General features: G+C 41.5%; 1 protein-coding gene across 1 annotated transcript; it reads left to right on the top strand.

Moving 5' to 3' along the window:
- Nucleotides 1–795: 795 nt before the first annotated feature.
- Nucleotides 796–25,402, top strand: WRNIP1 (Werner helicase interacting protein 1). Its single transcript, XM_027908652.1, has 7 exons — nucleotides 796–1,359; nucleotides 10,815–11,006; nucleotides 12,007–12,251; nucleotides 17,699–17,928; nucleotides 23,085–23,240; nucleotides 24,073–24,152; nucleotides 24,633–25,402. Exons 1-7 carry the CDS (start codon nucleotides 829–831, stop codon nucleotides 24,906–24,908), a joined length of 1,710 nt encoding a protein of 569 aa, XP_027764453.1. The 5' UTR covers nucleotides 796–828; the 3' UTR covers nucleotides 24,909–25,402.
- The last annotated feature ends 980 nt before the right edge of the window (nucleotides 25,403–26,382 follow it).

Below are 26,382 nucleotides of genomic sequence, written 5' to 3'. Positions count from 1 at the left end.
GAAAATCAATATATTTGCACAATAAAAAATATAAATGATATAGTAAATGTTTATAAAACTACTCAGAAATAGGTATTAGCCACAAAGAAGAACACACCAAGAACCCCTTTTTGTTTCAACGTTTGGTTTTTAGATCGTAATCCCTTCAGTCAGAATTTGGTTTGCATGATGGGCTGTAAAGCATTTTGCTTGAAAGTAAATCCTTTGGCCTCTATCATCAGTTCAAATAAAAACTTTATTTCTGACCCATTGCCCATTTTCTAACCAGCCACTTTCAAATTTTAAGCCTCTGGGTACTGTTAGCCAGTAGGCAGACTTGTTTACCTCCTCATACATCTGACATTAGACTGACCTGAATTTTACAAGCTGGGAACTATTATGTCACCGTGTATAATTAAACCTAAATATACAATTTAAGAAAGAAAACAAGATGTAATGTGGAAAGAATTACCAGTGGGTCAAGTTCAGGTGGTAGATCACGATGTGAATGGTACTGCTTACTATTGCCCTTCTTTGAAATACAACCTGCATTCCCTTCATTCTGCTTAACACAAGAGTTGGGGTTTTTTAATTTAAAAAAAAAAAAAAAAAAAGAGGGGGGAAGAAATAATTTATTGGTAGCTCTTCCACCGAGAATGAAGTTTTTATATGTTTCAGCGAAAGACCCGGTGGACCCCCAAGCCCACAGACCTCGAGAATATCGATCAGCGTGATCGCACAGTAGCTCCTGCCGGGGGCGGGGAGCGGCTCCTCCCGGACTACAGCTCCCGAAAGGCCGCGGGCGCCCGGGGCGGGCGGCCTCGCTTCCTGCGCGGGCCGCGGGAGCCGATGGAGCCCGCGGAGGGCCCCGAGGAGGAGGCGCTGGTGCGGTGCCCCGTGTGCTTGCGGGAGCTGCCGGGCGCGCACATCAACTCGCACCTGGACCGCTGCCTGCAGGCCGGGGAGGCCGCGGCCGAGCCCCCCAGCAAGCGGCCGTGCCTCGCCGCCGCCCCGCCGGGCAGCCGGGCCGAGGGGGAGCCGGAGGAGACCCGCCCGGAGGAGGGTCCCCCCGTCTTCTCCCTCTTCCAGAAGGGCCGCGGCGGCGGGCAGAGCCCGGGGGCCGCCGGCAGGAGGAGCGGAGCCGGGCGGGACGAGGCCGCCGTGCAGCCGGGGGATGGATGCTCGCCGGCGGCGCTGCGCGGGGCCAGCCTGGCGCAGAAGCTGGAGGGGAAGCCCCTGGCCGAGCAGCTGCGGCCGGGCACGCTGGGGGATTACGTGGGGCAGGAGCGGGTGCTGGGGGCGCAGACCCTGCTGCGGTCCCTGCTGGAGTCCCACGAAATCCCCTCCCTCATCCTCTGGGGACCGCCGGGCTGCGGCAAGGTGAGTGCGGGCGGTGGGCGCCCCGCCGCAGGCTCACAGCGTGGAGGTTTCATGCCCTGTTCTCTTTCACTCTTGAGGCAGATGAGCTTAAAGGATGGGCTGGACCCGTTTCTTTTCGAACTCGCTCTGTTTTGTCTTACCGGTTTCTTACGTTGGCCGGTTTTCCACTAGTTTTCACTTAAGATTACAAAAAAACAACCTTTCCCCTGAATAAAATAGAAGTGGTTCACCCCCCACCAGTCCCACTCCCTGAAGCTTGACGTTTGGTTGCACTGGCCCCTCTTGGTTTAGGATAATTAGTATTTTGTAAACTCCAAAGCCATTGCCCGGAATGTAAGCTGTGTTTTAGTCAATGGCTGAGAAGCTTAAAAACAGCAACAACACAGAATCTGTAAATATGTCTAGGAAACAGTGTGAGATACAAACAGATTAATACAGTGGTTTGCGAATGCTGGGTTTGCTCTAGCCTAGAAATTCCAGCCCCTGAGAAAAGGCAGCTCTGGTGTGGAAGGCAGGTAGCCTAAGAACAGGCGCTCATCCACCTTCAGACACTCTGAGACTGTTTTTTGCAGGATCTGACTGCTGCACCTTCTTTTTTTGCCTCTAAGATACCAGGGGCAGATCGTGGTGAATTCCAAGAGGCCCTGTAGTTACAACACAGAAGTAGTGAGGGAAGGACCAAAGGAATGCCTCAAATGTGGTCAGGAGAGACCACTCTCAAGATCTCGCCTTCATTTTTCTCCTTGTATTTCATATTTGTGCGGTGGGGTGGCAGGGCAAGCAAAATACACTGATACCTCTGTCAGTCCAGTGTGTGCATAGCATTAGGTTTTGCATGTTATATATATAGACAGGTGTCTTGGATATGTGGAGAGTATGTGTGAGAAATTTGGGACAGGAAAAATAAGGAATTAATGCTTAGCAGAGAAGTTAAGGACAGAGCAGCAGCATACTTGAAAATAAAAGGAGACTTGAAATGTATGGTACTTGAATAATAATGCCAGTTACTCTCAGTTAAGAAGGCACAAGTATGAGAACTATTGATAGATGAATACTGTTAGCTATGATGCAACAGGTTGTTTAGACTAAGTAACATACACCCGAAAAGAACCAACTGGTGAACTTAAATAATTGCCACTTCCTTTAAAATAACAAGGTAATAGCAGAAAGCAAGAGCTCGGAAGAAATGGGATAAAGAAGGCCTGTTTCTAAGAGTAATGAGTTTCTAAAAACTCCTTAAATGGGAGGTGAATTGACTGAAGTAAGATGGCCAGAGAGAGAAGTGGAATTCGGTTCTTTAATAAATAGGAATCCTCCTTGCTGAATGAGTAATGCATCCATTGGCTTGCTTCTATATTTATTTGTACTCTGCCTTTTGTTTCATGTTACTTGTGTTAACAGCACATGCTTGCTCTTTCTCGAAGCCCTCTTTCTTCTGGAAAAAAAAAATCTGTTACAAATGCAGTGGTAGCACAGCAAAGGCTCCATACAGTCTCTGAAAACTGGCACTGACTTTGGAGGCCATTGGGTTGTGATCTGATGAATACACCTGGTTTTGGCCATGGACATACTTTTACATGAGCTAGTGACAGTTTAACAGTTGTGTTTCAGTATTAAGACTGCCTTTGAATGGGTGATCTGTTTTATGCCTATAATATTGCACCTTTCACTCTCCTTCCTTATGACTCGTCTTCTTCACTCATATGCTTTATGCAGTTATATGTAGTAAGCTTGCTTCTCCCAGAGTTTAAGTTCTACTGCTCATTAGTCAGCTGACATGCATCAATTCCGTGCCTTTTGATCCATTAGGGAGCAGTTCCACAATTTATCTGTTACTTTTTCACTCTCAAAGTACTTTAATTGTTGGATAACTCATCTGCTTTCTAGGTTACTCCTTCTCAGCAAACAGTTTTGATTCTACGTGCTTTCAGCTAGCTCCTGATGCAATATCTGAATATACTGGCTGAACCAGAAATTCCTACTGCAAAAACATGAACTTTGCCCATGCTTATCAGTGTTTCTAGGATGGTGCCAGAGTATAGTTTCATCTCAGGCCTTCTTCCCCATAAATCATATTGTTTGTCTCAGGCAAATATCTGAAAGTTCTGTCCTTTTCTTAAGGATATTTTTTATAAATTCCTCTCCTTACAGATCTAACATGCAAGCAAAGTAGTCCCCCAAAAGATGGGAAAATAAATCTGTGGTTGCCTGTCCCACTGACTTACTGTTTGGGTTGTATGTATTTAATGTGTCTAAGAAAACATTTAATGAGAAAGTAACATAGTGCTTGAAAGTTGAAAGAAGCTGTGAGGGAGAAGTAAGTATTGTCACTACCTCGGGACCTGGTTGGACTGATAATCAAAAGCTTCTTCTGTCAAGTACAGTCTTTTTCAGAAGGAAAAAGAAGAAGAAATAATTGCATGTTATGTAGCTTCATATGTAACAGGGTCACATGCTAAGCTCTGTCCATCAAAGAGCTAAAATAGGAGCATAATTAGATATGTTGATCTAAATTCAGAAGTGCTGTGTAAGATGGTCATAGACTTCTTAAACCTCTTCATGCTCTTGCTACCCATGGAATCCGGTTATTGCAGCCCATCTATGCCTCCTTCCATTTCTGCAGCCAAATGCCATGCTAACTGATACTTTTGCAAAGGGTGTATTTTGAGCAGGACTAACTAAAAAAATGAAATAACTGGAGATGGAATAAATCATCGGAGCCAAATTTCAAATCGATCTATGTATTATTTTTCAATTTGGACCCTTATGAGAAGTAGTAGTTTGACAGACTTTTCTAAGCAACAAGAAAATAATCTTGCCTGTTAAAGTGCTATAACTGCAGTATTTCACATTGTAGGTCAAGTGGAGAATTGTAATCATGATAACAGTAAAGCTAGGTACTGGAGTTAAAATACATATGCTTTGTAACTGCTTTGCCCAAGTCAACTTTGGCCTCAGCTGCACTTGAATATTCAAGAAATAACCCTCCAAACTGAAAAGACAAAATTGGTGTACTTGTGTTGTGATCATTTCTTAAGAGTTTCCGTCTGTATTGAGTCCTCTTCCTTTAAAGGGAGCATGATCTTTGACTTTGTCATCCTGATTTCTTAGGAAGCCTAGGTGCTCTAGGTAAAGAGGCTTTGATTCTTTCTTTGTACTTTTGTCACTCATAAGTGTTGAACACGAGAACCTATTTTCTGCTTTTAAGAAGTTGACCGGGCACATGCCAGAAGAAACATTGCCTCAAAGAGATGCCGTGGTTATTAACTTAGGAACAGTTAGCTTGTTCATCCTGACTATGCAAATTTTTTAAAGCCTGTATGAATCCTAGTGTAATCTGAGTAAGCTGTACTGTGATTTATGGCACCTTAATACAGGGATTTAGATTTTTGCTTGTCTGCCATTGGGACACCAATTTTAGTAAAGAGTTAGCGAGGGGACACAGCGTAACTTGATCACGGAATAATTTTGCGGCCACAGATGCAGTTTAACCTTATAAACCTGAACATTCTGTATTTAAATACAGTAAACATTCCCTCTTATGTATGTTCTTTAACAAGAAAAAACTTGATAGCAAGTGGCACGAACCCCCTCCCTACAAAAGATAAGACCGTTTTTTTGCTCCCTGCATATTTATCATCCCTTCCCTCCAGTGCATTCTGTTTTGCTAATTCAAGGGGTTACCTAAATGGCTGTTTGATTACTTGAGTGTATTTCATCTTCTATTGTTCATACAGCTTGGGGCCTGATTTGAGCCATTTGAAGTAATGAGTTCTTTTGATTGATTACCATGAAATTTTTAACTGAAAATGCATAATGCATTTTGCAGTAGCATACACTAATAAACTCTGAAAAATGGGTTTGTCTTTGCAGTTGCCTGGGAGAAGCCTTGTAAATACAGTGCACTTGTTTTTGCTTATGCCAATCTAAATCAGGAATAACTTAGGATAACTCTCTAGGAAGAGAAAGCGGGAAGAGAAAATACAATTGTATTCATAAAAAAGTTGGAATATAAGGAGACATATCTGGATACAGCAAATGGAGGCAACAGCTCCATTTCAGTAAACATTATGCAATGACCTTGCATCTGTTTATGTTTGGTTGGGCTTGGATTCTGGAAGTGCAGTAAACCACATGTTGTGGCTCTTGTTCAGTGACACTTACTCCTCCGGTAGTATCTCAGGGGGCTATTTGGGGTGTGAGGAACCAAACAAGATGGGTAAGAATAGCATCTGCCCTTATATAAATGCCAACTGCTGCTACTTTTGATTGTGTTTATCTGTATAGACAGTGTCCCCAGGCCATGTTCATCTGCTATCCTGCCAGTTTCCTTTAGACACACAGCCAGAATTATCTCCTGTGACGCAGTGTGGTAGCTTGGGTCAGCTCAGCTGTGTTGGGTAGGAAAGACCCCAGCCTTCTGAGCTGCATGCCATGGAATTGTTCCCCTTTTTGGCATCCAAGAATGCTGGCAGTGTTGGTACCTCCCTCAAGGCAGTGAAACAAAGTATGGCCTTTCCTGACTGCTTTTCAACCACAGTATGGCCCTACTGCTAGCAAAGGGAGGGTTCAGGGTGAGGAGAGGCCATTGATGGCAACACCTTGTAAACAAAGGTATGGAAATCCTGGCCAGACTAAAGGGAGAGGAAAAAATAGTCAGAAACTCATGGTCAAACAGCCACAAAGAAAATCAGGATGCTAGTTTTGTCATCCCTGTCACAAACATAATTCACACTGTGGTTTGCTCTGCAACAAACCAGCAAAGTCATTTGTTGGGGAGACTTACATGCCAGCAAGATTATCCCTGCTCAGGAATAATCCACGCTGCACTGCAGCCTAAACACTAGTACCAATCTGTGCCAGATCTGCTTTGGTCACCAAAACGTGGCCTGGCAGAGCATACAACTTCCATACTTCCTGGGCGAAGCATGTATGTTGGAGGGACCCATCTGGCTGGAAGGAGAGCACCAGTGTGCTCCTGCAACGTGTAGTGTGAAACATCAGCTCCTCATGAAAAGGGCTGTGAGGTTGGAACAGAACAACTGAGCATTTCTCCACACATTGAAGGAGCTGTCTGGCATGAAAGCTGATGACAGGATAGATATAAATGAGAGATCGTGTGTTTTCTATGCCTGACATCTACAAGGGTTATTTCACTAAATTTATGCAATGTGAGAATAATTAAAGGAAGTCTCCATGAACAGACAGCCTTAGGCAAATCCCTAAACAAGATCTACCTGATCTCCACAAAACTTAGGAATGGTCTTGGGTTTCACAGTCAACTTCTTGACTCGGGTCTTCTTGACTGTGATCTGACCATATATTCTGATCTCTTCCCAATTTTTTTCAGTTCCACTTTTTGAAGAGAGCTAGGCAGTATCACTCTTCATTCCTGTAAGGGGCTTTGGTGAACTAACACAATGAGCGTATTTTAATGGCCTGGTAGAGGGGTGCAAAAATCAAAAGACTGCCTTACTTCTAAGAAGGTAATGTTAGTCATTGAACATCAGTATCAATACAACTGGCTTAATTAGTACTTGCATTTTACTGTTTTCTTCCAGCCACGGGTATGAAGCTGCATTGACTAGTGAGAGTGCAGAGAGCAGGGAAATACTCAAAGATTTGAGTTGCCCAGTCAAGGAAACTTGTAGTATGCAGAAAATTCTTATCTCCTAGTACAAACAGCCAGCTAACCAAACAGCAAATCAGGTTGACTTTTCTGCTGTGACAATGAGAGGTGTGTGGAGCCAAGCATGCTTTATGGGTTGCTTTTGTTTCATCAAGCCTGGAAGAACTGGTAGTGCAGTTGGCTTAGAGTGAGCTTGTTTGACTATTTTTGTGTTTGGTTGCTGGGTTTTTTATGGTTGCAGCCTGTGGGAGAGGATATTCTTATTTGGGCTGACACAAAGCAATGTACAGGACAGTAAATGAGGGCTCCAGCAGTTAAGTGTTTGCTCTGTGTGTAGTGGGTCTGGACATAAATGACCACAGGCTGAAGTTGAAAGTGTTATTGATTGGTGAGTAATGATTCAGGAGTTCCTTGGTGAATATGTTTCTGTGTTTCATAACAGCTCCTTATGATGGCACTGCTTTAGGTTGTCCAAACAGGTAAGTCAGTAAGGTCTCCCATTTTCAGCGTAAAACTTGGCCTGATAGGTGTGAGTTTGGATAGTGTTGTGTGATAATAGAACTGAGAATGATTTCTGGAAGGGGCAAGGACTGTGAGCTTTGTAAGGTGTAATTTTTAGTGAAGTTAGCAAAAGGTTAGTTTGCAGGATCACTCCTATTCTTAATTTGTGGGAAACAATATTTCTGCTCCTCCCCATAAGGAAAGAACACAAGCTAATTAAGAAACACCTGTATAATAAAAGGAGCAGATTATCAATTTGTTTAGATTTCCACTTCCTGCTTGTTATGCAGTTCTGATACAGATGTGTTATTAATTCATATGAAATTGCAACTATTTACTATTTTAAAAGACTTGTTTTCTATTGTAACAATCAAAATTCAAAATTATTTTAGATGGTGAGGGATAAGCAGTGTGTTTTCTTCTGCCTTATTTAATATCAGATTTCTAATTTTCTTCTTATCCCTAAAATGCATTGCCTCTGAATTTAGTGAGGGGAAAGTACGAGTCTAGCATATGAGTTACAGTTGTTCTGTTCTAGTGCCTTCATGCTTAAGCAACCCCGCTTAAGTCTCCACTGGGTTATGTGTTCTCTTAGGTTGTAACCTGAAGTAACAGGGAGAAAACAGTGTCGAATGTTACTGACTTTTGCTTGAGGTGGTGGTAGAAAAAAGCAGCATAAAAAACCTGAGCTCATGGGAAATAATAGCCTTTCAGAGACCAGGGAAAGTTTGATCTGTATGTGATAGGCTGTTAGATTTGCTGACTGATTAATTGTGCAAAATAGAAGAAAGAGGCTGTGAACACGCCTGTCCATGTCAAACGCTGCTTTTGAAAGGCAATGTATGTTATTCTTACTACAACCTTTGGTGACCCTGAACTTGGCAGAGCAGGAGAGGTACTTGCTGGCTGAGAGCTGTGCAGCAGTTTTCAAATAGATTCTTAGTCTATTAGTAACTTTCAAGCAAATCTCTTTGTATTTCTTTTTCCTAAATTAGTGTTAGAAGTATGGATTCCTGCATGTGTTTAAAACAAATTCCTCAGAGCTTTTGTTTTAAACAACAAAACTCTCTGAATAATAGCCAGGGTACAATGTGAGCTACCAGTCCAAGGGAAGCTACAAGACGAATAACCACTTGACTAATTTTTCAGTTTTCTTCCTCCACTCACTGCTGCCACTTTTAGAGAAGGAAGAGGTACGTTTTCCTTTTTCATCCTCAACTTTGATGTATTGGGGATTTTCCATGCTTTCAGAGATTTTTAAGGCATGGGTATATCCTCTGAAGGGTACATTCTGAATAAAGGCCCTTTTGTAAGGAAACACAAACTTTGATTTTAATTTGGTAGCTTAATTTCAAAGATAGTTTCCTTTTGTTTTGAGGGGAGGACATTTGGCTGGTTGGTTTGTTTTCCAGATCTTCCTGATTTCTACAGGCTTTGCTGCAAACACTTTCTAAGTGTCTTTCAAGTCTTGTCTTCTGGAGTGATACACTTTGGGGAGGAGCTCGTTGCTTGAGCTCCAGGGAGTGAGGGAAGATCTGACATGGAATACGAGTCTTGTATCGGGACCTGAAATGACACCATTTCTGAAAACAATCAGGAAGCCCTTACTAAAACTAAAGCAAGAATAAATAATGATACATCCTCCTCCTTAGCCTCTGCTTTTCCATCTTGGGCCAGTTGCCATTTCTGAGACAAGGAGATCCATTAAAGAGACAGAGCAGTGCTGCAAAACCACTGGTAGCCAAGTGGTAGGTAGTCGTTTCTGTAGCCTCCCTGCGAGAGGATCAGGTTGACAGCACCTGCTGCTTTAACCTCAACACTTGGAACATCTTCTGAGGTAATTTTGCCAGCACCTGTCCCACTCCTCATCTTCTGAGGCTCTCCTGTCTTAATTCTCCTCAGGCTCCTTTAATAGAAGAGTGAGCTTGATGGAAGAACCACCTCTTTTCTCTAGCAGTACTTTCAAATAGAGATATACTCTGCTTGGTACATGCAGATACACCCACCTTTACTAAGGGTTGTGAAGAAGAGTCTGAAAATCGTGACTGTGATGTTTTCAGGTGTAAAAAATCTACCCAGGAGGTTGCTTCTGTGCTTTGGTAGGCTTTGTGAAATTCTATATAAACAAATTCTGATTTGAAGAGATTGTTCATAAGGAAAGAAAAACAACATATCTGCTCATTCAAAACAGCCAACAGCTTGTTCAGTCTGCTGTCATTTACTTCCCTGGGTCAGCATTTGATTGCTGTTGACTATTTAGATTTAAGAGTTACATTCTCTTAAGCATACATATAATTTTTCATTACTAACGTTCCCATGATTTTGTAGAAACTGCTGTCTGATTAATTTCATTTTCATGTGTACTGGAAATAGAAAAGGGTTTGGTCTACAAAATATAAGAAAGATATTATTAAGCTACTAGAGAGTGTCAAAGGAGGGCAACAAAGATAGTGAAGGGCCTTGAAGGGAAGCCGTATGAGGAGAGGCTGAGGTCACTGGGTCTGTTCACCCTGGAGGAGACTGAGGGGACCTCATTGCAGTCTACAACTTCCTCATGAGGGGAAGAGGAGGGGCAAGCACTGATCCCTTCTCTGTGGTGATCAGTGACAGGACCCAAAGGAATGGCCTGAAGTTGTGTCAGTGGAGGTTTAGGCTGGATATTAGAAAAACGTTCTTCACCCAGAGAGTGGTTGGGCACTGGAACAGGCTCCCCAGGGAAGTGCTCACAGCACCAAATCTGCCAAACTTCAAGATGCTTTTGGATGATACCCTCAGGCATATGGTGTGACTCTTGGGGCTGATCCTGTCCAGGGCTAAGGGTTGGACTTGATGATCCTTGTGGGTCCCTTCCAACTCAGCATATTCTGTGAATCTGTGAAATGTGGTTGCACTGTAAACCCTGCTGCAGGTGTCTTGGGATAGTCCAGCTCTTAAGCTATTAACATACTTTGCAAAATAACTGCACAGTGAATTGCAGTCAGCCTGTCTTCTGTGACAGATAAGTATTTGGCAAAGAGTTCTTCTTCCATGACAAAGGAGACAGCTGTCATTGCTGGCCTTTTCAGTATTGAGGCTGACTGGGTCTGGTACGTAAAAGTGCAGGCATTAGAAATGCAGCAGAGGAATTGGCAGCTACCTCTAGCAGGAAGTTTAGAAGTCTTCCGTGTGCTAGAATAACATGAGCTAAAACGGCTTACTGTATAAACTGTCAACACTGTCCCTGTGTCCAAAATATATTAGGTTTGCTCTTTACATATTTTCTTCAAATGGGTACTTTCTGTGTCCAAAATGATTTTTACAAAGCTTTCTCCTATTGCTGTTTCAGACTACACTGGCACACATCATAGCCAACAACAGCAAAAAGAATGGCACAAGGTTTGTGACACTGTCAGCCACAAGTGCCAAGACAAATGATGTTCGAGATGTCATCAGCCAAGCCCAGAATGAAAGAAGACTCTTCAAGAGAAAAACTATCCTCTTTATTGACGAGATCCATCGTTTCAATAAATCTCAGCAGGTATTGTACTATACCGCTTTTTGAAAAAAGCTTTTGTCAGCACTTCTGTAAAATTTCCTACTTTGCCTTAAGATGAAACCTTCCTTTGGGCTTTTGATTTCAGTGTTAATGTTTTTAGTAGGTGAATTAGAAGAAATATAAAAATTAAATTCCTTCACTTACTTCCAACCAACACTTAATTATTGTGATTCAAAGGTTTAAATAAAAGGCTGAGTTATAGTTGACTTATATGCGAGTCCTTATATGATATTTTTCTGAAATTTTATTTCTGCAAAGTCAGGTTAGTAATGTTTGCTGCACACATCTGCATTTCAGCCTCCACCTCAGGGTAGCATTCTGTATTATCTTTAAAAAGGTCTGGAATGTGAATGTGCCAAGGGTAAGCATTTTAGTGTTGTCCCCTCTGCTCTGTGAGAAAAAAGTAAGGCTGCTTCAGGATAACGTGTTCCTGCAGCCATCACTTGGGTATTTTTTTCTTTTCCTTTTCTAGTTAAAAAGTTTCTGTAGTTGTAACATGGAAAGCTTGAATGCTGCACTATAGGTTACAGTTTTTATATTGAACTGTACTGCAATCTTCCTGTAGTTTTTTGAGCCATCCTATAGAATTATAGCTCCAAAGATTGGTTTGTAGGGTAGCCTCACTATTCATTATACTTGATAAGGCAATTTCATGATTTCTTATGTTGCCAAGCAATAAACCAAAGTCATATAAATAAACTAAAAATTTACAGATTTTTTTTTTACCCTGTTTTCATCAGGTAGCGTCATTCTCAGTCCAACCATTTGTTATTAAGGTGAACAGCCTTTAGCGTGTTGGGTGCACAAAATTAAATAATTTACATATCTACACAGATGAACTGCCTTGTCAGTGTGGTTATTGTCATATCAACAGGGAACCCAAAGACTCACAAAACGCAAAAAAAACATAGCCTACTTACCTGGGATGTTTCAGATTATCATTGATCGAGATCAGCTTTTTCTGCTTCCCTCCCATCCTCAGGACACTTTCCTTCCTCACGTTGAGTGCGGGACGGTGACCCTGATAGGAGCGACCACAGAAAACCCTTCCTTCCAAGTCAACGCCGCTCTTCTGAGCCGATGCCGGGTGATCGTCCTGGAGAAGCTCTCGGTGGAAGCGATGGAGGCAATTCTGATGCGGGCCGTCAGGTCCTTAGGGCTCCAGGTTTTGGGCCAGGGCGACCAGCACGGCAGCTCTGCGACTGGCAGCGGCAGTGAGAGCTCGGAGTGAGTACTTTATGGGCTGCAGGGTGTTAACGCGCACAGCCCGAGGAGTTGACTGCCTGCCAGGGAGAGAATGAAGCAGTTGGGGGGTGGGAAGAGAAACCCTAGCCACTTCTGATAGTAAAGAAAAGAAGTGGCAGCATATGGCAGGGGCGGGGGTGACAGGAGAGAGAGAATTCAAAGCATTGGCTCTCTCCATCCAAAACATAATCTTACCGTCTGGATTAGGAGAGAATTTTATACTTGGATCTGTAGCTCCTGACTCACCCTCACAGGATATTTAAATCCATTCTGCTGCTAAGGATTTACTGTGGAAGCCTGTAACTGGGTCTTTGTCATGTCCTAATGTGTGTTACTTCTTGTAACCGGTTGCAAAAGTGTCATGTTACTGTTCAGTAGTGGACAGAGTATCCCCTCTTAATTAGTTTGAAAGGGCCTGACAAAATTTTGTTGTTTTGAGAATTTTTTTTTTTTTAATAAGATCAGGGATGCTGCTGCTGCTCCTGTTCTTTAGTTGCAGGATTTGTGCTGTGCTATATTTTATGGTATCCTTTGAGGAGAGGAGGCTGTTGCTGTGAGATGTTAAGAGACTTCATTTTTCTCTGCTCCCTAATGTCCAGGCCAGATAGAGTCACATTAAATACTTGAGAAAATTTTGGAAAAAAACAAGGTCCGGATTTGTCCATAAGAGATGTTATCTGCCTTGTGAAATGGAAGGCTGGCAAATAAGAATAGTGCTTAGTACTTTGGTATTCACATGCAGGCTCTTACACTTCCTTCATGTTGGTATTTGGCTACACTCCTAGTAATTTACAGCGCATTGACGTGGTGATTGGCAGGCAGTCTATATGAAACAAATGAGAGGGAATCCGCTTGAACTTTATCACAGAATGTAAGCACCAAGAGTCGCTGATCTGAATGCTGAGGTCAGGGCTGCAAGGAAAGGTGTTCCATTTTTGACTTTAGGTTACCCTGCCTCATAGTTTACTCATTTGTACCTTTTACATGTTGTAGTAATGTGAATTTTAGAAGAGAAGGGAGTACTGCATGTCAGCCTTAATGTGATGGCACAGCTGTGGTTGTGGCTACACCCTGACTAGGGTTCAGAGACTTTCTTTGCTATACAGGATTAAAGTACAAGGCATAGTTTCAGCTGCAGTTGTTTGGGTTTGGGTTTCGCTAGACTCTGTATCTGTAACCTTCCAATAGCTATGGATGATTTAAACAGCACAGTGTAGTGCTTCATCAAACTGAAAGAAGTCTGGCAGGCAGGCAGTTGGACGAGCACAGTTTCAGTAATCTCTTCATGACGAGAGAGGGCCACACTCCAGTGGCTAACATGGGAACCAAGCATTTGAAAATAAAAATTGGGTTTCGAATTGAGGAGAGTTTGTTGCTGTTGCATCTCAGGTCTTTCTTGTCTTTTCTGACACTATCTGGTTCTGATCCACAGTGGCTATATAGAGTTGCTGATGACTTCGGTTTTTTATAATCCATCCTGTCCCTTACTGTGGTTCTGGTTTTGGCCGCCTCATTAATTCCATCTTCTTGCTTCACTGTTCATACCATTTCTGCTCTGTCATTTCCTCTCCACCTACTACTCCGCAGTAGCAGCTGTCTCATACCTTTTGACCACCCTGCCTCTATGAAGCAGGGCTGTCATTAGATGCAGGCACGTAACTGTTCATGATGTCTTGAGGAATAAATTAAAGTCACCAGTTACAGTTGATTTGGTTGTTAACTGTGCTCACCTTTGTTCTATAGTTAGAAAAGGAGCTGTAAGACAGCATGTCCCCAAGTAGTGGGCTATGCCTACTTTGAAAATGCTGCAGAGATCTAGCCAGAAGGCACAAGATATGTGTACATTGAATTTTAGACCTAATTTCACATTTGAGTCTCTTTTTCCAAGCCATAGCATGAAGCCACAGTATGAAGTACTGAATGTGCTGCTTGGCCTCAGTTTTTCAGATGGTTTTAGTATCACATCACTTGTCTGACATGACGGCTTACCTAAATGAGATTTTGAAGAAGAGGGTGATTCTTTGTGGTCTCTCCTACTACCTTGAGGAATGAGATGAGGGGTGAATCTTCCTTAGTCTCTACAGACATCTTCTGTGCTCAAAAAGAATGCGTCACTCTGTCATTCAGTGGGTTTTCATCATCTGCACTCCACAAGGAAAATGTGCTCTACCCAAATCTGTTCTCTTAAATTTTCTTGGTGGCTTTTTCTTAACTTTCTTTCACCATTGCTGCAGATTTCTGATAGGGTTAGGTCACTTGGCTGCTCTTTCTGTGGCCCTTTCTTGCTCTAAAGCTGAAACAGAATTAGCAGGAGGTATTGCCTACTTTGGCATCTTTGTTATGTCATCATGGCTCATAAAGCTTCTTTGACAGTTTTTATGTTAGTTACTGGATTTCTTTAGGATAAGGTGTGCTTTGTGTTACATTTTCATCAGTGTTACTGCCATCAAATTGTGCCTATAAAGTCTGCAGTAAATCAAACTGAAAGATGGGGTAACAGGAAATGAAGAAACATATTCAGGATGAAGAAAAGTAAGAGGTCAATGTTGGGGATGCTTTATATTGCTGCACCTTTGCTTGTGCTTTCTGAAGTTTATGCTGGCTCAGTAGTAGCACAAACTGTTCCAGGTGTACACTGATAGTGTACACTGACACTTCTACTGTGTCAGTGATGGAGGAAATAAAATTCTTTTCTTGACTTTTTATTTTTATCATTCCAGTGCTGCCCTCAGAGTGGTATCTCTAATCCACTATGCAGTTTACTGCCTGACTTTCAATTAATGTCTTTGAAGTTAGATAGCATAGAAGGCACACAGCTGAGGGAAATGAAAGGATCCCCAGTTTCCTGTTGGCAAGCTCAGACACCATGCAGTTCATCTGTTTTCTGGCTGTGTCACAAGTTCTGACATGTTTTGAATTCACTGGCTTGTAAATCACAACATTGAAGATGGAATTCCCTTGGGTCTTCGGTGTTCAATACCCTTTTGAAAATTATTCCTTTATTGGAACATCCATCCAATTTTCTTGCAGGAAATGATTTGCTGAAGTGAGAGGTGAATCACGATGGAAGTGAACAAGACCTTTGCTTGTAACCAGATTTTCCATACTTTTTTGTGAATCTTTTTTTCAGTTTCTGTCGTATAAATTGCTTGTGTTGAGTCAACAGGGCACTTGTGAGTCCTAGAGTGAAATTGGAAAGACAGGAATACAATTCAGCTTTTTTTGCTGAGCTTCTAGTCAGCAGATAAATGGCAAAAGTGCCCTGAAGCCTCAACTTTGTTTGGTATAGACCGTATTCAGCTTCTTCCAAGTGTAGTACCTGCCTTTTAATGCTTTCAGCACTTCCCTTCCACTTTGGCAGTTGCTGCATGTATTGGTGGTGGCTGTCAGTTTGAGGAGGCCTCAAGTGCATGGTGTTCTTCTCTGCAAACAGCAGGCAAAGAACTTAGTCCTTGCAGGTGAAACCTTCTATTCAGTATGCCCTGCTAGTGTATCCAGAGTGTTTGCTCACTGTGCCGTATATTTGGCTTTGTTCCCTGTTGGTGGAGGTAATAGCAGCAGGATGTCTGTGTGTAGTGCCTGCTGTTTTTTTTTAAAAATAGATTTTGCTTTCCCTGCTGGCTTTTTTCAATGCATATGAAAAATCTGGTGCCTATCTGTAGTGCTGAGATATGAACGTTGCTCCCTGATTTTCAAGAAATTTGATGCCTGAGATAATTGACTGAATAAGTCCCTGTGCTGTTGTATTCTTCTGCTTCCTCATTCGAACACAAAAATGGTGTTTGAAACACCTGGCAAAAGTGCCACTGTATGTGTGTTAAATTTTGTTCCTAGCTTTATCAAATACAGAAGAAATAAGAAGATGGAAAAAAGGTATGATGAGACATATCTATATAAATTTATTTTTCCTACAGGATGTGATTCCTACTGCCTACTCTCTGCAACATAGGTTTTGACCCTAGAAGACATTTGTTGGCCTATATTTAAAGTGGTGTGGATTAAGACTGCAGCTCTACTAGCTTTTTCCTCCTATGTGTTGCCATGAGGGAACTCGAATATTAACTGTTGAAGTTTTTCCAGGACCTGCAGTCCTTTTCTTTTGTGGGACAAGTCCAAAGTGGGTTTGCAAGGAGGAAGAGGAGTCAAGTAATGAAGATCAGTGGGGTACATGTTTCTGGGACCCTTGGGGTTGCCTTTTTGTACAACATTGGTAATAACAGTAATACATCTTTTTGGTGGATGAAGTGCAGGGCTGTTGTGAATCCCTGATTATTTGACACACAAGAGCTTCATAAGAAAGTGCCTCTCACACCAAGCTCTGTGTGTTAATCCCTGCTGATACATGTCACTCTTGATTTGCAGTCCAGTTACTGGAAATGGCTCAGTTAGGGCCATTACTCCATTAGTTACTGTTTTCAAATGAAATCAGTTCTATCTTCTGCCTGGCAAACATCATAGGTGTTACCTTGTCTACTTAACTAAAGTTTGAGAGTTAAGTCCTCAACAGTATGTCTGTGACATGTGCAGAGGTGAGCTGGTTTGTATGTGCCCCAACAGTGGGGACTGCAGCCCAGTAAATGAAAACCTGGAGACAAAGCTTGAGGACTTGGTTGTTCTCCCAGGCTTTTCGTAGACCCACTATGAGATCTGAGGAGATCCTTCACCTGCTGCTCCATTTCTCAACTCTTCCCATGTTGTTCATTTAGACTTTGAGTTCGCTGGAATTTGGCCTTTTTCATGTATTTGTGTAGTCCTGGCACACTTAGAGTAGTAGATGGCAAGAAGAGTGACATGCATGTATTGGGATGCCATTTCTTTAAAGTAAGATTCTTTTTTGTACCCCCCGACTAAAGCTGTAATACCATACAAAAAAAAAAAGAAAAGTAGGATGCATATAATTTACAATGTAAACAATCCTTCCAGTTATTGCTTTTTAAAGAAAACAGCAACTCTTGATGTTGGTAGTTTGTCCAAAACATTATGCTAATTACTTTATAACTCACTATAATCTCTCATGTGTATTTGGATAGCTTTCTACCTTTTCATTGTTCTTCCAACAAGGAATTTGAAATGGTGATGGAGTAGAACCTTGTGTAAAGTTCAACTGGCTGTGTCAGAATTTTGTTCTGGTGAAAACCTAACCCTAGTTTCCATTGAGTTTAATGAGGTGAGGAAAAACGAGGGGGTTAAATAGATGAGAATTCATCCCTACATTTTTCATGTGCAATTTTATTTAACAGGCATTGGATCAGGAGGAAGAGGGTTGGGTGCCACGGTATTCCCCCTGGCTCTGCAGTACCTAATCAAGGCAGGATGAGTTAAGAACAAATCTTAAGCTCAGCTGCATCTCAACAAACTTTGTAAAGCACCATCATCTCTAGCATAATAAGCATGATGGTGGCTCATGGTGTGTGGTTGTTCTCTTGCAGGTCCCCGGTGTTCATAGAGGCCAAAGCTCTAAACACGCTCGCCTACCTTTGCGATGGTGATGCAAGGACTGGACTGAATGGACTCCAGCTAGCAGTTCAGGCCAGATTAGCAGCAGGGAAGACTACTCCTTTGAATATTACCAAAGGTGGTTCTGCAGATGGCATTCTGATAACCGAAGAGCACGTAAAGGAAGGGCTCCAGCGATCCCACATCCTGTATGACCGAGCAGGTGAGTACCTGATACAGTTTCTGAGATGCAGTGTTCTCAAGAGGTGATAGTCTCTGTAATTTCTTTTTCTTCTCCCTTTTTCATACCAGGTGCTGTAATGAAACAGTGGTTTGTCCTAGAAACTAGTTTTCCTATACAGTGCAGTTCAGCCAGAAATTCCTTCTAAACAGGGTTTCCTCTTAGCACTTACGAAGTGTAGGTTAGCTGAAAGACACGTTTGCTGCCCTGAGAACAGTTGCATGGTGAAATTATTTGTTATTTAAGGTTATTAGAATATTGTCTTCTACAAGGATTGCAGTGTACAGAAGGAGAAGAATTTGAATGAAAACATTTTTCTTGGAGGGTTAGATATCTTCCATTGCACTTCTACTCCTTTGAAAGACTTAGAAGTGCTCACATTCACAGCAGTATGTTACATCAAAACCTGAGCAGTTAGCTTTATTTTTAGAGTTGCTTTTTAAGGTAATGAATTTTGTAGCTTGCTTAGAACAGGTCATGTAAATCTAATTACATTTAAGGCTTCCTAATGTGATAACCACTCTTGCTAAATTTATGACTTGGCAATCTTAGGCATCACAGTAGCTGGCCACTATGCCATTTTTTGTGAGAGAGTTAAAAATCAGTGAGTATTAGAGAGTACATGAATCCCCTTGAATTAATATGTAGTTCGTCAGCAATACTTGAATGACCGTCCAGGATAGTATCAAATGATTATGCCAAGCAGTATTTGAAGAACTGATTGATTTTCTTTTTTTTTTTTTTTTTGCCACTGTATCTGGTATGCTTAATTAACTGTCACTGTTCAAAAACCGTGATGAGAGGTTTCTTGAGGCTGGTTGTAACATATGCCTGCTTGCAGCCTTTCTAAGAAATAATGATGACTCACTGTCAGGAGCAAGGCAGCTGGGCAGATACTGATAGAATGGCAGCTGAGAAGTTCGAGGTAGGCAGGGGGAGGGAGAAAAAGAATTTTATGGGGAAGAGGCTTGATTGGAAGGAAGTGGAAAGTCTGCCCAGTTTGCCAGCTTGAGTCTCTTGTGCCGCGTAGGTCCCTTGTGTGTTTGCTGTCGCCTTGTGGCCACTGTCACACAGAACTCTTGGCTGTGTCTGTTGCTCCCAGCCCTCCTACACCTTCTTGCTCTGTTAGAGATGGCACAGAGTGCCTTTTTCCAAGGCTTGCATCCAATCTAGGTAGCATGTGTCAGGCACTTCTCTGTTACAGAACTCCTTGTTGTGGGTTACTGTGGGGTTTTTTGGTCAGAGGTTTTTAGAGAGTGGTGAAAGCAATCAAAATTCATTTTTTCTTGATTGTACACGTCAAAGAGCCTGTCACAGATACTGCCACAGTAGCAGTTTACCCAAGTACATGTCTTTACAGAATTTCTCTCTTCTGTGGAGTAGTCTGTCTTGGTTGACCACTTGTGTCCATAGTGGAGTAAGTTGTTTGTCCTTTTGTGTACAAAGGACTTCTGAAGAGAGGCTACTGTATAAAGATTTGTAGCATGTTTTAACTGATAAATTTTGAATCACAGTTGTGGTGGGGGAATCTACAATTCTCTAAAATAAAATGGTTCAGCCTTATAAAGTGGAGGCACATGATGCTGTCTAATCATGATAGCAGCAACTTACATATAAGTGTAGTGTGTTCGTGTAGAGAGCACCATATAATTGATTAGTGTTCAGAGTTGTGTAAATATGGAATTTTGATTTTACATAATTTTTTTTTTTGTTAGCTTCTGCAAAATTTGCCAGATACATGTAGTTGGGCATTCTCTTCTGTACTTTCATCAAGTAATCTAAGAAAGGCAATATTCATAATCTGGTTGTTAGGATGTTGTTCTGGTATGTATGCAGACATGTAAAGGCATTTATGCATTTTAGCTGGAAAGACAAAGAAACAACTTTAATCAAAGTTCACTGCCAGCAGCCATCTTTTTTTCCAGCTAAGTTTGTTCTGCTGGACCAGAATGAGAAGTCTGTTTGTCTGTGCTGTTGCTCTAGTTGTACTTTCAAGACTTTCTTCTGTCCTTTAATAATGAGTTGCAAAGATAGAAAAGAATGTCAGATGGGGACTGTGATTTTACTTTTGCCCACTACCTTACTAAATAGGAACAGCTTAAGAACTCCAAATATTAATTATGGTCAGTGAATGAGACCTTTTCCCTGTCATCTACCAGTCAGATTCTAGATAAACTGGCATCTTAAAGTAGCCTTAAATTAGCCTGAAAACTCTTGAGCACAAAAAGCAATTTATGGGCGTATATCAACAAGATTTATGTATCTATATACATTAGACACTAGAAAATCCTCCCCTCCACAAAGCCTCTTGTGTAGTATCTTGTTTCAGAAAGGTATTTGCCTTTGTGGGAACTGCATAGAACAAATGCACTTTGATTCCAAAAAGTCTTTATAGTTTTGATTTCAGGAGGCATCTGGGATGCAGAACAGCAGTGATAGATAAGCTGTTAAGTGTCTGTCTCTCAGCTGAATTGATAAGGCCAAAATCTGTAAGTTGGCTAACCAGACTGAGGGACAGAACTAAAAAATAAATATCTACTAAAAGTTCTAATTTTTTTTTAAGCTGCCTCTGGTATCTCAAGTAAGGTATCTATAAACTGTATTTTGTTAAATGGAAACGTAACACCTCTGTCCCACGTGCCACTGTATCTCGTGTTTAATTGAAACTGCATTTAATGCAGTTTTTCTGAAGAAGTCCCAAGTCTTTGTATATAAGTATTGTCATACAGAGCCATCGTACTGTCTACTCTTTTATATGGATCTGAATCATGGGTCATTTACCGGCATCACTTGCGTCTCTTAGAACGCTTCCATCAGCGCTGCCTCCGTACAATCCTAAACATCCACTGGACTGGCTCTGTGACCAACACGTCTGTCCTTGAACAGGCAGCAGTCACGAGCATTGAGGCCATGCTGCTGAGAACTCAGCTGCGCTGGGCAGGGCACGTCTCCAGGATGCAGGACCATCGCCTCCCTAAGATCGTGCTTTATGGGGAACTTGCCGCTGGCTGCCGCAAGAGGGGAGGCCCGAAGAGGAGATACAAGGACTGCCTGAAACAATCCCTCAGCCTTGGCCATATTGATCACCACCATTGGTCTACCCTGGCCTCCAGTCAGGAGGCCTGGAGACACACCATCTATAACGCTGCTGCTGCTTTTGAGAACACACGCAGGATCACTCTCGAGGAGAAAAGACAACGCAGAAAGAATCGCGTCTCGTCGATATCACCTGGGGAGTCTTTCTGCTGTACGTTCTGCAACCGGACTTGTCTATCTCACGTTGACCTTTTTAGCCATCAGTGCGCTTGTAGCAAGTGTGGGTAGAGCCCTTCTCAAATCTTCGTTCGCGAAGCCTAGCCATGAGTGAGTGAAGTATTGTCATTATGTTAATGGCTCAGTCACCAAAATTAACTTTGTGAGGAAGGAGAAAAAGGGAGAAGAAAACTGTTCCCTTTCTCAACCTGCAGAATCTGAAGCCTCCTGCAGGTATATATATCTAGCCCCAACCTATGCACTGCATTCCTTCTGCCTCGCCAGCTGGTGTCCCCAAATATGACACTTTACAGTAGCCCAAACAGCATATAAAAAAGCACTCCAGCAGAAGAGTGCAACCTCTGGAGATATTTAAAAACCATCTTCCTTACTTTTAAGAGACCAAGAGACGCCTCTTCCCCTTGGACAATTTGAGTTCAGCTGCTTGGGTTTATTGCTGCTAACTCAAGTGTCATGATGGAGCATGGACATGCTGTTTGTGTTGGCAGGAGTAATGGCTGCATACCGCAGGGCTGGCTCTTTGTGTGGAGTCCTAGCAAAAATAGCTGCCTGTCAGCCTGTGTTCACCAGCATCGCGTGTGTGGAATTCCCCACAGAACCACACTCCAGCAGGAGCAGAGATGGAGGAGGATGGACCCAGCTTCTGACCTCGATGGCTGTGAAAGGAGCAACTGCAGCATTGTGGGGATTTTGGTTTTCAAACTGCTACATGCAGCCTTTTATTTTGCAGGGCCTACAAGTGATGGTGGTGTGTTCTGATGTGGCCCTCAGGCTGTAAATCCTTTTAGCCTGAGGAAAAGGAGAAATATTAACAGATGGCTGTGCATGCAGCCAGTTGCCTTTATAATACATGCTTAGCTGTGAGCCAAGGAATGCCAGGCACTTTAAAAAGTAAGAAGGGCAGATTACATGGAAAGTTTAACAACAATATTGTGCCAAAATACTCTTGCGAGTTTGATTAAAAGAAATGCATAAGACTCAAAACCAGCCACACAGAGAAAAATTGTAAATCAGGAAGGTTCTTTTACAGTGTTTGTAATACTGAACCTCTATTTTTAAGTGTATCCTTAAAAGATCTGTGTAATAGCTTCATTTCTCTTTAGAGTCCATATCTAATCATATATTAAACTTTAATATTAAAAAAAATTCCCTGTAATTTATTCAGTCTCCTCACTTCTTATTTAGCAGTCTTGTATTTCAGGTATTGTTTACATAGGGTTTTTTATTTTGTCTGCTTTCAGTTTTCAGGACCCTTCTAGTAGTGCAGGTGTCCACAACTGAGCTCAGGATTTCTTAGGGGTTTGCCAGGGTTGTGCGCTGCAATTCTTTTTTCTCCAAATTGTGTAACATTCCATCATTGTGTATCCACAGCAACATTTCGTTTCCCCCCACCCATCCCCCCATATAATAGATCAAGCTCATGTTTGATTTACTGCACACTTTATTTTCAAGTTTTATCATTTGTATGTGCTCATATTTTACTCTTTGCCAGGTAGGAGCTATTTAAATAGTCTTCTTCCTAACTGATTAAAATTATCTGGGTTGTGGTTTTTTTTGAAGGAAAGGTCATGAGGATACAAAAACGAAATTGTTTGCCTTGCAATCTTTAAAAAAAACGCCTTCCTCTTGTTTACAGTTGCTGTTTTGCTTATGTAGTTAGTGGGATGATTCATGTGGCAAACCATGAAGGCATTGAAAACATTAATGAAGACTAACCACATTTACGTAAAAAGAACTTGAAAAAGTTTAGAACTTGAAAAGGTTAGGTTTACTGATTTAGTAGAATGTATTCTGTTCACTTGAATGCATCTCATGAAATTTCCTCCTAACAGCTTTGTGTATCACTTCTCCCCCATTCTAAATAGGAGAAGAACATTACAATTGCATCTCTGCCCTGCACAAGTCTATGAGAGGCTCAGATGAAAATGCTTCCCTTTACTGGCTTGCTCGAATGCTTGAAGGTGGTGAGGATCCGCTTTATGTGGCAAGGAGGCTGGTGAGGTTTGCAAGTGAAGATATAGGTCAGTATTTGCAATACTTCATGTTGGAATATTATGTTGAATGAAGATCTGCCAAGCTTCTGGTTTTTAAAAATTGGGTTTTTTTTTTTTTGGGGGGGGGGAACCACAAAAACTGCTATGTGCAAAATAGGTACAAAATACTGAAATGCCTCACATTCAACAAAAAGCTTTGTATATGCAGGCAGAGACCTGCATGTGGTGTCATTGTGATGATTACCTGCTGCAGGAGAAACAGATGTTTCTGAGGTCAGGTTTGGCAGTGTATTAATTTAAATTCTTTTAAACTTTGGTGGTTGTAGATCTCCAGTAACCTTGTGCCACAGAGAGTGTATTTCAGGGATGTCTGATCTTTTAATGAGTCTGGCAAGTGAATGCCTACCCTGACTTAAAACCTCAGATTTGATAGCTGGCTCCCTAGTTATAAGGCATCTTGCTTGACTTGTCCAAAGTAGAAGGTGCAGTAACACTTTTAGGACATGTGTGATGGGCAAAGAGTTAGGAGATCTGGGGAAGCTATGTCTATATAGCAGTATCTTCCCATTTCTTTATCAATTCTGAAAGGTAAGAGAATCATAATCTGGTCAGCTACTGCTCTCAGGCCACCACCGTGTGGCAGCAGATTCAACCCATAAATTGTACCCATGACTTAGACCTCGGGTTTTTTTTGAGGGGGGAGCGGGGACAGAAGAGAGAAGGCTTGTGGATGGAGGGAGTACATCTTATGTCTGGTATGATATTGTACCAGAAATTCCAGCATCTGAGAAAGCAACTTTGACATTTGCGTGGATATTGCGTAAACTTTACCCTGCTTTTATCTGATCCCTTTTTGTAGGACTGGCAGATCCTCTGGCTTTAACACAAGCAGTTGCTGCTTATCAAGGCTGTCACTTTATTGGAATGCCAGAATGTGAGGTAAAGGCTTCATTAATTCACTTATTTGAAAGTACTGCAAGCTCTTAAAACCTGTCTGTAACTATAAAATGTAACAGATTGCAAGGACAAGGCAACCTTAGTTACTTGTTTATTCAGCATCCCCCCTTCTTTGACAGGAGAACATTGTAGATCTTAAAATATATTCTGTAGTTTAAAATAAAATTCACTTCATTTCGCTGCGTATTTATTGTCAAAATATGATATGTGAACTTATATAATTTTGCTCTGACCATTTTTTTCTCTCTCTTTTAAGTAAAATAATATATTCTGAAGTAGCTATTATTTTCTAGTAGTGAAAATCAGGAAGCTGTGTTAAATAATAGTATTCGTATTATGGTAGCAGGCAGAGGTCAATTTAAAAACATAACCCCTGCCATGCTATACAAACAACCCAAATAGCAGACCTTTTCCTGAAGAGCCTAAAAAAGTGGTTTAACATATTCCCTTTTCTTGTTCCAGGTGATTCTAGCACAGTGTGTAGTGTACTTTGCCAGAGCACCAAAGTCTATAGAGGTGTACAGGGCTTATGGCAACGTCAAAGAATGTTTGAGGACGCACACAGGACCTCTGCCACCTGTTCCGCTGCACCTGAGAAATGCCCCAACAAGGCTCATGAAGAACCTGGGCTATGGCAAAGGCTACAAATATAACCCCATGTACAAGGAACCTGTAGAGCAGGACTATCTGCCAGAAGAGTTGAAAGGAACAGACTTCTTCAAAGAACAAAAAACATGATGGCTGTGCTTGGAATGGGTTTTGATTCTATGACTCATACATTTCTACTGGGAGAGAAATTCCCCTTACAGAGTCAGCCCTCTGTTTCTGTGATTGAAAGGATTAAGCCAATGAGCCTTTCAGATACTTTTTTATCCTTCTGGTTTTACTGCCTTTACTCTGAAGGTATTTTGTAAAGAATCACAGTTGTACAATGTAGAAATGCAAACATAACCTTTAACCTTATAGTGCTGTCACTCTGTGGTTCACATGGAGAAAAAATGAGACACGTATTTCTGGCTCTTGCTGTGAGACAAGGAATATTACTGTGCTGCTTTTTGAAATCAGTATTGATTTCAGATTTTGAGAATGTTTATTTTCTAGAAAAATAGTGAATTGTACCCCCTTTGCTAAAATACTGTAAACAAAATATAATTGCAGAGTTATTTTTCCTCTTATGATATTCCAGAGACAAATTTTGTACAACAGGTATTAAACCAATAAAGCTGTTAAAAATAGTGTCTATGTTTAAATACTCTTGTGACAGCAATGTAGTATTGAAAGTTTGATATCCCTTTAATGTTATTATCCCTTCTTTCCAGAGCAAGTTTAATTCATTTTGTAAGTTGAATAGTCATAAAAATAGCCAAATTATGTTACTTTTCGAAGTTTTATCACTTAAAATTTTAATTGTATGATGACATTTTGGGAGGTGATTCTTTAAAGGAGAAGTGAAACCTGTTTGTCTATTTCCAGTTGTGCATCAAGAATTTCATTAGCTTTAAATTGGAAAGCTGAGAGACATAAATTGACTTAGTGCTCTTATAATACAGAGTTTGGATTCCTCTTCTTACTGAAAACATAACAACATCCAAGATTGCCGTTAACTGAACATTTCAGTAATGTTGTCATTATTGATGTCAACAACATTCTTTCATTAAGTGCTGGTTATTTTTCTTCTCCTCAGTCCTCCTTAGGTGTGCTGTGTGCTGAAAAGTTTGCTGCTCATTGTGCAGCTCAGTGTGTTGAAAAGCCAGCAAGGGCTAAAACCACACATGACTGTGCTAACTTGCAGCTGGGTGGAAGAGAAGGACCGTGTTTTGTTAGAATTGCATCAGATAGTTAGCAAAGAAGATTTTAATTACTGAAATGCTGAGCAGCCACTGGGGCAACTGTCCACACTTGTCAAAGTACTGTGGAGTCAACTGGCCCCTAATGATGAGGATGTACGTCTGGGTTAAAAATTACCACCACCGCCATAGTGCTCTGTAATTGCAGCTGGATTTGCTTGGTAACTACTCAGGGTTGGCTTGCTACCTGCCTCGCATACCTTTGTACTGAGTCTATGCTGATTACTGGTGGACTTCAAGGATTCCTGTCCTGATAGTGCTTAGTTTGTGAAATGTGGTAAGGTTCAAAATTTACAATGCTTTATGTATAGCTTCTGGTCTTTTGCTGGTCAGCTACAAATACCATATCCCTGCTGAAAGGTGAC

Source organism: Empidonax traillii, unplaced genomic scaffold (genome assembly GCF_003031625.1).
Source record: "Empidonax traillii isolate 1590-97213 ecotype Southwest subspecies unplaced genomic scaffold, ASM303162v1 scaffold1779:size62221, whole genome shotgun sequence".
Taxonomy (NCBI): Eukaryota; Metazoa; Chordata; class Aves; order Passeriformes; family Tyrannidae; genus Empidonax; species Empidonax traillii.
The sequence above is the reverse complement of the archived record's forward strand: the minus strand, read 5'-3'. Positions and strand labels throughout refer to the sequence as shown.

Coding starts and splice junctions, on each gene's coding strand:
- WRNIP1 (XM_027908652.1), top strand. CDS start 829: ATGGAGCCCGCGGAGGGCCCCGAGGAGGAGGCGCTGGTGCGGTGCCCC. Junction 1,360..10,814: donor GACCGCCGGGCTGCGGCAAG/GTGAGTGCGGGC, acceptor TTGCTGTTTCAG/ACTACACTGGCACACATCAT. Junction 24,153..24,632: donor TTGGAATGCCAGAATGTGAG/GTAAAGGCTTCA, acceptor TTCTTGTTCCAG/GTGATTCTAGCACAGTGTGT.